The sequence below is a fragment of the Penaeus chinensis genome, chromosome 24, assembly GCF_019202785.1.
Source record: "Penaeus chinensis breed Huanghai No. 1 chromosome 24, ASM1920278v2, whole genome shotgun sequence".
Taxonomy (NCBI): domain Eukaryota; kingdom Metazoa; phylum Arthropoda; class Malacostraca; order Decapoda; family Penaeidae; genus Penaeus; species Penaeus chinensis.
The window spans coordinates 12,856,607-12,871,606 of NC_061842.1; the positions used below are offsets into that span (position 1 = coordinate 12,856,607).

The 15,000-nt window shown below is 38.4% G+C and overlaps 1 protein-coding gene across 1 annotated transcript in view; it reads right to left on the reverse strand.

Moving 5' to 3' along the window:
• Nucleotides 1–1,229: 1,229 nt before the first annotated feature.
• LOC125037861 (nuclear distribution protein nudE homolog 1-like) overlaps nt 1,230–15,000 on the reverse strand; it is a gene marked incomplete at its 5' end in the record, with an annotated part of 117,370 nt that continues 103,599 nt past the window's right edge. The window contains 6 exons of the mRNA XM_047631103.1: nt 1,230–1,434; nt 4,612–4,703; nt 8,672–8,772; nt 9,877–10,089; nt 10,520–10,656; nt 11,902–12,050. Coding sequence (XP_047487059.1) covers nt 1,377–1,434; nt 4,612–4,703; nt 8,672–8,772; nt 9,877–10,089; nt 10,520–10,656; nt 11,902–12,050 — 750 coding nt within the window. The remainder of the gene's footprint in view (nt 1,435–4,611; nt 4,704–8,671; nt 8,773–9,876; nt 10,090–10,519; nt 10,657–11,901; nt 12,051–15,000) is intronic.

Below are 15,000 nucleotides of genomic sequence, written 5' to 3' on the forward strand. Positions count from 1 at the left end.
TGATTACAGTATAATACTGAATCTATTTAACCAATCATAAAAAAAGGTATTACACAATCCATAATTTAATTTCAAGACTTGATTATTAGCCTACTTATTTGCCACATAAAACTTGGGCATCTGAAACATTGTACCATTAACCTCTGCTTCAGGAGGAACCTTTCATAAATTACATAGGTGATATTGTCCAATCTACCAAGAAGCTATGGTACAGCTCATATCAATATGTAACAAGAGATATCAAGGAACTGAAGAGTTACCATTATGTACAAAACTGGAATTTGACAGAGGAAACTAGAAGATGAGGCTGCGACACCATTTCTTAAGCACAACTCGAGAGTATTCACTGTGAATGACAAGTACAGTGTACAATCAAATTGAAATATCTACTTTTAACATCTCAATTACAGCAAAGAAACTTTTCACTATCAATAAAATTATGCTTAAGAAAGACGCATCAATGTTTGGCTGATATCCATGAAGATTCCCATGGTATACACATATACACAAGATCATAAGCCTGCAATGCATTTCACTACCATAACACTGATGACTGTCATAAATAAAGGCGGTGTGCATTTATCAGCTTTTCTGTGTCACAATATGGGATTCTTGGGCACTTGATTTGATCACAATGATGTGACTAACTGTGAGGTCCATCACTAACACTGTGCTGCTGCTATGTGCTTTGCTGCCTCCTGTTGGCTCTTTTGATCAATATCACAATGCAGATAACAGGCAGGATATTTAGGCATCTGCTTGCTAAATTTAATAACTTTCCACAGATTGCAGGAAAATGGAGCACCTGATGAACTAAAAGCAAATTCCTTGAAATAAAAAGCTTACCTAGGAGGTGCACACAGCAGTATTTCAAAACATAATTATCTTACCACTTGTTATGCCACAACAAAAAAGGATCTTTGCTAAAATGGATGCATCAATAACTTCTTCAATCAATTAACCTAACTATTTACATATACAAGGACATCCTGGAGAGCCTCCTACTCCTGCAGCATAGAAGTGAATTTAACTTAAAAGGGACAAGTCTTTTGGGATTCCTTTTTAGAAAAAATATTCATCTTTTGTTACATAGAGAGGATAACTATTGCCACAGACATGACTGCATTGACTTTGCTGCCGTCCCAGTAGTCTGCGAGGCATGTATTCTGAAATGCCTCTTCTTAAACTAGATTCACATGGTTTTCTGGCCAATTCAGGAGTTCTGTGTGTAAAAGCAATGCCATTTATATCATTCGTTATCTGGCTTTTCCTTAACGATATCGAGCACTGTTTTGGAATGCGTGGTCTATCCTTGAGGCGTTCAGCTACTCTCCCTCTTGAGTCTGTCTGGGAATCAATTTTGGTGTATGGTAGCTCTACGCAGGAATCACAGTGGTGGGGATGGTGGGGGAGCCGCATGTCAGCTGGTTCTTTCTGTTGAGAGAAAGTAGAGAATTAATAAAAGTCAGTGGGAATGTTCAGAAAGAAAATAGAAAAAAGAAACAAACTAATGATCTAAAAAGTAAAGCTCTAGCAAAGAGTACTTGGAGGATATGCTCTGGCTTAATATGATACAACAAAAGCTAAAACTTATGCCCCAAATAAACCCAAAAAGGTCACATAATAATGAAGTGCACTGATGTTTCATTCAATTTACAAGCTGGAGAGATATACATGTCATTTTCATGCAACTGGTTTCCGCTCTTTATAGCAAGAGGTCTATAACAAGACCTTAACCTTTAATTAGGACAATGTTACTATAATGCCAATTCAAAAGGCCAAAAAATTAGTAATCCTTTTAATCAAATTATTTTACCTTTACAAATAAGATCCTAATGGAAACAGATCTTGTGACAATAAATGACAGTTGGAAAGACTGGTTACCTGACTGGAAAAATGTGATAAAAGTATGTAGAGATAAGTGCACATGGAAAAAGAAAGGGTGAGTCAGTTTGTGTATCTAAAAATAAAGTAAAATAAAAAAAAAGGACAAGGAACAGGTAGAGTGAAGAATGATAAGAGGAGGAGGAGGAGGAGGAGGAGGAGGAGGAGGAGGAGGAGGAGGAGGAGGAGGAGGAGGAGAAGGAGGAGGAGGAAGGAAGGGAAAAAAAAAAGAAAGGAAAACATAAAAAGAGATGATAGCGGATATGGAGGAAGTGAAGAAGAAAAGAAAAGAAGAAAGGAAAAAGAAGGGAGAACAAGACCATGCTGAAAAACAGAAAGAGAGGAGAGCTTAAGAAAAGAAGGAAATTGATGAAAGATTAAGTGCAGAAGGGTGAGAGAAGTGAACCAGAAAGAAGTACCAAGAACACTAAATAGTTTTAAATAAGTCTAGAGTGAGAAAATGCAGTCACATTCCACATTTTAGGACTTTCTAGTGAGAAATCAAAATGATAGATATTGCCATACATCCCTTCTTTATACAAGAGAAAATTCTAGGTGGAAAAATTAAACACAGCTGTTAAGATCACATGGAGTACAGTGGAAGGAGTTTGACCCAGAACTGAATAAACTATTGTCAAGTTTGAGTATAGATGCATTAACTAAGAATACATTTCTTAAAGGAAAGGTGAACAAAAAATAAAAAAAATTCACACTATCTAATAAATTTCCAAACTTATAAAATGTATTCTTTTGTATGAAGTGCATGCAGCAAGGGAATTAAGAGAGAAGTCAAGGAGTATTATGACATTTAACTCTAATAGTTTAGTTCTAGGACATAAGATGAAGTTTTCTTCCTTTGTTGTTTTATGAAGAAGTAAAATACCTCCTCCTCCATTATGGAAAGTCTAAAGTCTTTCAGTAAAGAGACATCTGACATTATTTAAAGGTGACATCCAATAAATGTTCATGTTAAAACAAAAATACATCACATGTTCAAAATATAAACTGTGTTAGGCTTAGCATTACTGTAAGTGATTCGGGCTGTGTCTCAAACTGGTTAGTAATGCAATCCTCTAGGTTATCAGCTGAAAAGAAACAGCTGCACAACTTTTTCTTCTCCCTTGCATCAGATGTGGAGTCAGTAGAAAGTAGCTGATCAAACATTTACCTGCTTTGAATACTGAGTTCACCCTATTCAAGTCCCTGTTAATCTGCTGGATTTTCATCTGTCAAAAAAGGAAAGAAACATAAACAAAAGCATTCAACCCTTTACCAGCCACTATCCATGATGATTACAAGCAGTGGACATGAACTGAGCTTTTATGAATGTTTGTGGGGAAAATTCAGACCAATAAATAACTATCACATTTACAAAAAACTTTACTCAAACTTCAGAAACTCAAAGTGATTCACTGCTTGTAATACACACTGCATTTTGGTATGTCAGGGTCCTTCAAAAATAAAATTGGAAGCCATACAGTCAAAACTCGTTAATTCTACCTGCTCATTGTTGCTAATAATATACAATACAATTTTTAAGGTAAAATATTAATACAAAAATTAGGCTTGTTCTGTAATACCTGGTCAAAGCAAAGTTAATACGGCAAATGCTATGTCTGAATTAACGAGGTTAGGCTGCTTAAGGCTTAGTCATAATAATAAAACAAAATAAAGAGGGATCATACAGCAATGCAAAATATACTTTATAATACTGATCAAATGGATATAGGGTTCAACTCTAGGATACAAACACCTATTACATGTTTAATGACTAACTGCTTTGGGCATACTATAAAATTTCTTGCATGGTCAAGTATACATACTTATAAAAAAATAATACCTTACGTCTTAAGCACAAATACATGATTAGACACTTGGAAGCAAAAACAAAAAGTGAAGGCAAAGGTAGAAATGCAACCACACTGTGCAACTAAGTGTAAAAAGCCAATACATATAAGAAGCCTAAAAATCTGAAATACAAAAATAAACCAGAACAAAAACAAAAACAAAACAAAAAGGCAAGAAATACACATGTATAATTTAACACAAATAGCAAGTCTTTTGTCATGCAAGGTTCATCTCTTCAGTCAAGCTGTAGGCAGTCTTCACTAGCTTAAGCAAAATATTGACAGGAAATTTTGGTTGCACTGACAGAATCTATTCAGTTAATTTCCTATGTCTCTAAGAGTAGTCATATGATGAAGGGGAAACAGTCCACAACCAGCAGGTAAGATGTTAGGCCCATGCAATCATCCAAGTGCCCACAAAGAATGGATACTCTTCATTCTCCAGCAATTATGGTAAACTTACAGTAAACTGTGTGGACTTTCGCCTCCTAGGGAAAGACAATCAAGAACTGTGCTAATCTGTTTGGCAGTATTATGTTTAATATGCATTTATTTCTAATGCATATCATTTACTTATCATCTTTTTAAAAGTTAGGTAGATGGTGCCTTTTTATAGTGAGAGACTAAACTTTACCAATGCTGCCTCATCAATCAGTCAAAGGTATGACATCACAATTCCTCAGATCTGGGGGTCCTAGTCATCCTGTTGGGACGTCCTACGTCTCTTAAGAACCCATTACCAACAACCCTTTGACTGATGTGCTCAGCAGACTGACTAAATGTAACGATGCTTGGATACTTTTTCATGCAAGAACAAGTGCCCCATTCTGTGCTTGCTGACAGTTGCTGCCAGTTTATGGTTTGGGCGTTAGTGTGTTACCTGGCAGAGTGGTTGCCGGGTGGAGGCAGGCTGAGGGGGCGCTGGTTGTCCTTCACGAGTGTACGACACGAGGCTAGACGCGACTCCAGTGCCTGAGATACCATTACCAGCCTTGTTAATGTTACCCATGGTAGTTATTCTATATTTACAGTTTATAACCAATCAAGAAAAGAGTGGTAATTCATTAGTTCTGAGGTCATGACAAGGAATTAAGAATTTTGTTTATCTAAAATAATTTTTGATTACAAAATACGGCACACATACAATAGTTACTAACTGATAGTGAAAATCTGGCAAATTTCCCTCTACTATTACTAAAATTTGGATATTCATTTTGAAATCATATGAGAAAAAAGTGTTAGAAGTTAGAGGTTAATAAAGTTCACTGCCAAATGCACTGGTTAGTCTTCAAATCCATCCAGTCATAAAGGATACAGGATGGTTTGAATGGAAGAAGCTATTTTACACTGAGAATTAAAGGATACTTCTGCAAATGAACATTTTTCTTTTTGTAGTCAGGTCATTCATGTCTATGCAGTATCATATTATCCAACTTATGAGATGCTCTACTGCCAAACACAAACACAATAAAACTGCCTTTACTGATATATTATCCATTTCCTATTATCATCTTTCCCATTATCACAAAAATCCTAAATAAAAAGTGGCCACATTCTCCCTTCCTTTCTGAATCAACCAAGGTTACAAATATGCATGCAAACACACATTCACACACTCACGCATTCACAAATTATCACTCACTCCAACATGCCCTACTTTGCCCTCCCTCAAAAAACCTCTGTCTTAAACAAATACAGGAAGAGTTACAAGTAGAAATATACTGCAATTAAATACAAATGACACTCTCCTCATATTCAGTTTAGTTGTTATCTTCTATTGAACACACTGTTAAATGGATATAATTTTTAGGACAAATACCATCAAGGATGTCAAGACACATCAATTAAAAAACACGCACATTTTCAGCAAACAGAATTTCACAACTTTACACAATGATGACGAAAAACACACAGGCCACTTCACAGATTACAACCCTACATGATGACATTTTATCTCTCATTTGCATCTTTCTGTCTGTATAATAATAATTATAATCATAAAAAAATATATAAATATACACACACATGGAACATTTTGGGGAAAGTTCCCTCTGTATTTATCAATGACTAAAAAATATAAATGTGTGTGTGTGTGTGTGTGTGTGTGTGTGTGTGTGTGTGTGTGTGTGTGTGTGTGTGTGTGTGTGTGTGTGTGTGTGTGTGTGTGTGTGTGTGCGTGTGCGTGTGCGTGTGCTTGTGCGTGCTTGTGCGTGTGTGTGTGCTTGTGCGTGTGTGTGTGCTTGTGCGTGTGTGTTTGCATGTTTGTGAGTGTGTGCGTGTGTGTTTGCATGTTTGTGAGTGTGTGCGTGTGTGCGTGTGTGCGTGTGTGCGTGTGTGCGTGAGTGCGTGTGCGTGTGCGTGTGCGTGTGCGTGGTGTGTGTGTGTGTGTGTGTGTGTGTGTGTGTGTGTGTGTGTGTGTGTGTGTGTGTGTGTGTGTGTGCACATATACATACATACACACATATACATACTAACATACACACACATGTGTGTGCATATGAATATGTATGCATGCATGTATGTATATGTATGTGTATGTATATGTATACACACACACAATTTGCTCTGTTATACATGCCCAAATTCCCCAACCCAAAATCATGTTTCCATACAAATCATTACAAAACAAATCACAAAACAACTTAAAGATGAAATGTATGGCAAAAAACACATGAAAAACTCCTAATTTACCACCTCAACAAATCTTACAATAAATCACAATCCTTCATGAACATCAACTGAATGCCGCGATTCCTTCACAAAACCGGTACCAAACGCAAGTTCCTATTTCAGTCCTATTCACACACTTGTTATGATACAAACTTTGGCTAGATGATGGCTTTGGAACTAGCCAATGAAATGCCTGTCTCCTCTGAGGTTAATACTAAAATTCATACTTTATGGCACGTTTTAGTAACACATAGAAAGAAAAAAACAATCAACAGACACTTAGGGAGAAATCCTTAGTCACAGTTATAAAGGCCATTCAATTCTAATTGCACTATGTATACAGGACTTATGCAAGCTTGGACATTTTTGGGTCTTGGTCTGTTACCAGCAAAGGTTAGCTGTGTACCCTTAGTTTTACAGGATCTTCTGAAAATTCATCTAGGTCAGAAGGATACCCCAATATTGTCATAAGAAACTGAAAGAAAGAGATAATTTTAAACAACAGATCCTTTCCTATAGTGAAATTAAAAACGTATGATATGTATACAGACAAATAAATAAAAAGTAATGAATGAATGAATGAATGAATACATAAATAAACTAATGTGTGTGTATTTGAGCATATGCATGCTTGTTTGTCTGTTTTAATGTTTTTCTTTATCTCTATGGATGTGTAGCATCTCTTAACCCATTGCTGCTAGGTACATGTACTGTCAACTATAGTCTACCCTCCTGCCCCACACCACACACATAGATGGCAGCACAAGTGCTTGGCTACCAAGGAGCCAATTAGGCAGCTAACATGACCCCACCTGATTTCCCCTTTTCATGAGTTTAGAGGAGACATACATTTTTTAAAATGCTATCAATACTGATATCTCATTATTATTGACTTTATGAGTAAACAATACTAACAATACTAACAATACTAACAATACTAAAACAAACACACACACACACACACACACACACACACACACACACACACACACACACACAGAGACACACACACAGACACACACACATATTTTTTACAACAATCAAGGAAAAGATTAAACAGGTGAGATAGGTAGGACTAGCAATTGATTGCTCAGTAACTAGGCACTTGCTGAGCCATCTATATTTAAAGACAGTTCATAAACTAAAATCATGGAGGTCATGGCATGTATTCTTCCCATAGTAGCATCACTGGGTTAAAGACAAATAAAAACAAAATATCCAAAAGTTTTCAAAAGATCAGAATTCTAAACCTAGGCATCATTTAACAGTTCATAATTATCTGTATATTTATTTATCAATTTCAGCAATTTCCTTTACAACTTTATGGTAACATTAAATTCTCTTTTTCAACTCTCACAATCTCAATCATTAAAATAATAAAAACAGGCTAACCATTTTGTACATCTGGCAATGAATTTTCCTCTGCTTGACAAACATAACCAAACAAACATCTAACATAGCATATGGTTCGCTTCAAAAAACATAAAAAGAGAAAACAGAAAAAGAAAGGAAAACAATCCCAGTTCTAACCATTAACAAAGAAAAAATTACAAATGAAGCAGCTAGGTGTACAAGAAAGCTTCAAATACACTGGATCTGGAAACTCACTCTGGCAGAGGTGAGGATTTAGTCGTAAAAGAGTGGTGTGAATTTAGAAGACTGCCTGAGTTTTTCCATAAACTTTCTAACTGCTATTGATAAATATAAATATAAATATATATATTTTTTTCTTCTCCAGCTAATGTGTGTTCAGCTCAACTTTTTTTTTTTTTTTTTTTTTTTTTTTTTTTAAGATGCAAAGTATGAAATCCAGAATTTAAGGGGAAAAAAATGATACAAGCATTCCGAATCTGTGGCTTGTGAAGTGTCATGCTAAAGCTTAATATTGACTATCAGCTGTGATTTTCTTACAAGACAATCTTGATTCTGCCGCAGTGTGTCCCCAGACCCCCTCCGCCATTGGGTTATGGCTACCCTGGCAGAAAGGATATCAAGTTACAGCACTGGCCATGTACTGTACGAGGCAGCACGCCAGCTGCGGTCAACACCTCTACTTCAGTCACAATTTCCCTTTGTGAAATATGCACTCCGGATTTACTTGTCTGTAAACTCATCTCTTGAACCTAATTCAGTTGTTAAATATCATGCAGAAGGCCTTTGAAAATAAATAAATGAATATATAAATAAATAAAAAATCAGACCATTAATGAGATTATTTATATTCTATTCTCTAAAAAGGTCTAAGTAAAGATGAAATCAGAAAAACTTACCCCCACTTTTCTTAAAAGATCTCCCACAATATTGAGAGCTGATATCCTTGCTGATGGCGTCATTGGTACACTTCCATTGTTCATGTTGTGCAAAGGGTGTGCTGTAAGTAAAAAAATGAGACCTGTAAATAGACTTCTAAATAAAGCACTCTGTTTAGTGCCTGCTTGCAAAATATATGTGCACATTCATTACAAAAATTTATCTTGTGAATATTCAACACCTTTGTTTGAAAATCACATCTACAAAATACAACTCTGAAAGAAAAGAAAAAGAAAAAGAAAAAAAAAAAAAAAAAAAAAAAAAAAAATATATATATATATATATATATATATATATATATATATATATATATATATATAACATAAAATGAACCCATTTAATTGAAAAATCACTACTTAAAAATTGATTGAGATTATTATACATTACACACTACACTGTTAGTATGATTAATACACCTATATTTCTATTTAAAAAAATGTATATAAATATCTATTTTCTGATTAAAAACAGAAAAAATTCAGAATCAAATATTCATCCAGTGTTTTGAGTTTTTAAAAGATCAATTTATATCCTTACTGAAACCTACCACTAGTGTATACAAGAAAGCATATTTATCATTGATTTTAAAGACAAACATTGCATGCACAAATAAAGAACTGTTTAAAAGGAAATGCACTGGCTGAAGGAGTATGAGTAATGATTGCCTTACTCTTTTTATAAACAATGATGAAGTAGCTAACTCTTTTACTTTCTTGACTGAATTTTGTAATCTCCCTATAAGAAATAAGGAATATAATCAGTCTTTGAATTAAGCTGATATTAAGTAAAAAATAGACTACTTCTTATTCTCATATTCTACGTCCATCTAAATCATTTTGTATTACATGTTTTACAAGTGTTTACATTTTCCTAAAATTATGTTATTGTTTTTCTGCTCATTACATAAATACAACTACTTCTTGCTGCCTTCCAAAAAAGGGGGAAAGGAAAAATAAAAACAATCACAAATGATAAGTTTGTCTTATCAAGGAAATATGCTTTTTTCAAAAATAGAAATTCCAGAATCTAGCATGCATTTATTAGCCTATCTGCACAACTTGTAAAAGTCAGTTCTAATACACAACAGCATTTGATCTGCTTTTCAAATAATAAAAACAAACTCTGGAATATATCAAAGCCAAATCAATGGTATCTGCCTGCTTACTTTTTACAGGTGTGCTTGGAACAGAATCTGTGAGCTGTGTGCTGGAAACAAGTTTATTGGAATCAACATTTTCATCAGAGACTGTCTGAGGAGGAGGCTGTAACTTGGGTGGAGGTTGAAGGTGCAGGTGATTATTCTGCTGGTGTTGCAGAGCCTTGTCATTATCTGGCTCGTCGTCGTCCTTGTTCTTTACACTCAGCTCCTGCCGAAGATCTGTCGGAAAACGACAGCTTTATCTTTCTATGTAAGGATTTAGAGTACACATAATTTTAGTTTATATTAAGACTATGAATAGGTTGTCATATGGAACAGCAACAATTACGTGGATAAAGGCTCATGAATTCTACGCCAAGCCCAATTCTGATGTTTTGTACTAAGAGAGAAGTTATATTCTACAATGTAGTGAATATTTGGCCTTATTATGCCCTTATCAATATCCTTTATAATCTAGATCTATTCCCCTGCAAATAATGTTCATTATCTTTTTCTTTATCATAATCATTATCCCCTTCCTTTACAGAAAAATAAAAAACTATAAAAAACACCACTGAACACACAAAAGGAACCTGCAAAGACCAATCTAACACTAAACATCAGAGTAAAACCAGCACATGCACCACATTCAGTCCCAAGTATTTCTCACCTCTGGCTTCGTCCTTCAGTCTTTGCACCATAATCTTCAGCGCCTCCTTTTCATCAAGCTCAGACTCCAGGAAGGCATTTCGCTCAATCGCTAAATTAAGCCTAGCCTCAAAGTCCTCTAAGGATGTCACTGTCGCCCTGGAAAATAATAACAAATTTAGGATTTCTCCCACTCGACTCGAAATAATAAATGATCTTTAACTTCTAAAGACTGAAATCTGAATGGAATTATACAGATACCTAATAGTTTTGATTGAGTTCTACACAAATCATACCAAATGCATCCATCAAATGCTTTTGTCTTCAAAATGAACATTCCTACATCCTACTAAATTTATTTTTAGGTAGGACAAGTCATTTTTTTTTTCTAACAAGGAGGAAAAGGAGATAGAAAAAAGAAAAAGAAGGCAGAGGAGCCTTCTGGATGAAGAGAAAGAAGAACAGAAGGAGAGAAATAAGAAATGAAGATGAGGACAAGGAGATAAAGAGACAAGAGCAGGATGAAGATCAAATAGAGATTGCAGTATGAACTTTCAGAAAGAGGAAAAGAAAGAAGGCATACCAAAGAAAAACTAAGAAATAAAAATAACACTGAGAAGAAGGATGATGATGAAAAAAAGGGAAAGGGAAAGGAAATGAAAATGCAGAATCAAGAGATAATAGTAAATGTGAGAATATTTCTTGCATGAAACAAAGCATATGCAGTTCCTGGGAGTTTTCACCTACATTCAGCAGGTGAATTTACAATTCTGTAAAGAACACTGATTTAAAAATTAGCAAAGGTTTTGAAGAAATTCAACATACACATCTATTGAAAGCAAAGTATAAAAAGTAAATAATCATACATGAACAAACATTCAGCAGGTTACTTTTACTTTTTACATACGAAAATGTCAATAAAACCATCCATGAACTGTGATAACAACTGAAAATAAACAATCAAAAATAGGTCAAGAACCAACAAAAGAGATATTCACTTTCTAATGAGGCAAGCACATCAGTTCTTGCCAGCTAATTTAACATTCAGGCAGACCTAAATGAAGATTTTTTGTTGCTCTCTACGTTACAATTTAAAAAAATATATTAAATTAATGACAAAAAGTATTTCTCCTAACGAATTTATTTCAACTGAACCAAAATAAAAAAACGAATATATTCTTCATAAAGAACTTATTGAAATTACCTATTGTGCCATCTGTCACTTTATTCACGCTGGCTATAAAACAAGGCAAGCCACCTTACATTCCCTTTTCTCTAATTTAGTTGTATTTCCCTACAGTGACTGGCCAAAAAATGAAACATTAGACAAAAAGACGACAACAAAGACAGACGAAAAATGCGAAACTAAAAGAAGAGAAGACATATACCTATCATCATCCTTACCTTTTAGCTCTTTCCAAATCGTCATTTGCTTGCTCAAGCTCCCGGATGTAGCGTGTGAGGTCCTCTTTGATATTCTTAATTTCTGATAATTCCCCTTGTAGGGATGACACTTGCCCGTTGAATTCATTGTGTAGACGCTCCAACCGTTCCTGTAATGGAAAGCATGCATTAGTCACTAATAAATAAACTAGCAAAAATGTATAAACCTTAACTCAAAAGAAAAACGGAAAGAAAAGAGAAAAGAACAAAAAAACGGACAAAAACTAGTAAAAATAGACGTTTGTTAATAATGGCACAGGTTCCCAGCTCAACCTCAGCCTCTCCCCGGTGAGATCACTTTCTGCCGGCCATGACGTAATCCTGTGACCGCTGCCTCAAAAGCACAAGCAGGCAACGGAACCGAGATGTTATCATTGGCAACGCTGGTGAGTCGGATCGTGCGGCGCCCCTTGCAAGACGCCAAATAAAAAGTAGTTGCGGAAACTGAGCGACCATGATCTCTCCTCTCAACTTTTACAATACGTCCCCCCCCCCCCCCCCTCTCTCTCTCTCTCTCTCTCTCTCTCTCTCTCTCTCTCTCTCTCTCTCTCTCTCTCTCTCTCTCTCTCTCTCTCTCTCTCTCTCTCTCTCTCTCTCTCCCTCTCTCCCTCTCTCCCTCTCTCCCTCTCTCCCTCTCTCCCTCTCTCCCTCTCTCCCTCTCTCCCTCTCTCCCTCCCTCTCTCCCTCCCTCTCCCTCTCCCTCTCCCTCTCCCTCTCCCTCTCCCTCTCCCTCTCTCTCTCTCTCCACTTGTCGGCCTCCCATAACTTCTCCCTCCCCCTTTCTTCCTTCATACTCCTTATCCCCTTGGCTCACGTTTGACCCTGCCTAACCCCGGCGCTGGCGTTGCCGGTATCGTGCCACAGGTTATCACGACTCATTTATATAAGAGCTACTCCTCTCGATAAAGGGCCCGCTCTTTATATATTTCTTTACATATATGTATATCAAATATAGAGTGTATTAGGAACAACGCAGGAAGTCTCTGACGTACAAAATCCTGCGTGCCTAGAAGTCCATCAGCAATGGCCAAATTCTATGAGCAGGCAGGCAGGCAGGCAGGCATCAGGAGGGGAAGGGCAACGCATATGGAGTCACCCGAAAATGAAAAATGCCCAAGCCCTAACAAGGAAAGACGCGATAAACGATAACATTCAAAACCTCGCTTCGACCGCCCGACCCATAAACCGACAAAAAGGGCTGGGGGCGCCGACGATCGCGGCAGGTGGAGCGGCAATCAATGTGAAGTCAGCAACAAGGCACAGCGTCAGGCGAGAAGCCGAGATGACTCACAACTTCGACGGATACGAATGGCAAATCGATAAGGATTGGCAGGCCGGATAATGCGAATGGAAAGCGAAAGCAGGTATCAGGGGCGGCGGATGCGCTCGTAGAGGTGATGGGAAGAGAAGTACCCAGGGTGCGCCGCAGCAGCCATTGCGTCACGACCGCGAGAGGAGGTCTCACAGGAAATGCTGAAATGGAATGGGCCGCAGGAAGGGTGAGAGGCTGGTGAAAGGGAGACTAAGCAGGCGTGGCAGGTTAGCAGAAGGTAGGCAATCCACTCGGATGCTGCTGCATTAAGGATAATCTCACACATTATCGGGGGGGCATGTACCCACTCCATACTCAGTTATCCCGTGGATCAGCATAAACCTCCCGCCGCACCTCCAGCGCGGCACCTGCTCTGGTCTCCGTCACGACATGGGTCTCGATTCCAGCTCGCCCAGGCTCCGCTTCGGCTGTAGTATCTCCATGCGCAGTGTCTCACCCTCAACTATGACGCGTAAAGCCGTCAAGATTTATTCAACGATGATAAAATAAACCCAGTGCAAGACAAAGACCTTTCGGTATCCAAGACTAGTCACGTAAGTTAAATAAATACAAAAGCTCTCAATCACCCTCCCTTCGCCTTACGTCATCGCGGGAGCTGCTCTTCCAGTTGCGGCTCGACCCTTTATACATTTATTCATGACACCATTCATGGCACGGCGGGGCAAGAGGAAACGTGGCTGTGAGTAAGCGGGGGGGTCGAGCGGCGTCCGGTGGGGAGGAAGCAAAAGGCAAAGTGGATGCCCTAGACGGGTTCCTCCACGGGCTTGCAGGTGGTGAATGTAGGCATTGCGTGTAGCACATATGGTAACAGATGGTGCTGGTTCAGAGCGTTAGGGATGATGGCGGAAAGTAACCATCACACGAGTGGTCAGATAAAATCAGACGGTTGGTCTAGTGGGTTGGGCTCACACTGTAGATGACGATATGTAGAGGACAACAAAAGCGGAGGCTGCCCAACGTGGCATTTCCTAAGCGTGAGGGGATGGATGAAGCCAGATAGAGCGCGGGCGTCGATTCTCTTATCGACAACCCATATTAAGAAGTCTAAGATAAAGTAGATCTCATTCGCCCGCTGTCAGGCTCATTATGTATTCACGCCATGTTAATCTCCGTCCCAACGACTGTGGCGCGTGTTTACACCGCCACGGCTCGCTCGCTCGCAACTTCGACAGTTTCCAATGTTGTTGCGACGGACCGGCAAACAAGACTCCGAGCAAATAGCCGGCAGTTACATGTCCGTCGCAAGGGATCGTTGAGCCATGCCAGGCACTGGGCGACGACGGCCGAACAGGCAGGCGAAGGTGAATATGTGTGGGCTGTTGCGACAGGTGCCGCTGTCACCCTCCCCTCCATCCCTTGAGAAAAAGGCTTGGAATAGGGAGGGGGACTGGGAGAGAGTCGGCGACCTTGGCGGCCGTCATCGTCATCAGGTCGCACTGGTCATGGCTGCGTCAGTCGTCTTGCACCTTCCACAAATCATCCGAGCGATTAACCGAGGCTGGATGCGACTTTCTCAAGGCAGTTTCCCTTTCCTCGACCCATCTTGTTCCTGCCGCACCTAGCTGCTTTTCCTTCCTAGAATTTATCTTCTACACAAACAACTGGCCTCTTGACCTTACCGATCGCCTGCCTTGTTTCCTCCTGGCCGGCCGAGAACTTGTCTACTTCCTACCCAGGCACCTTTCGGCCTTTCCCAAGACGGTATCTACAAGGCAGGGCTCTGCTCT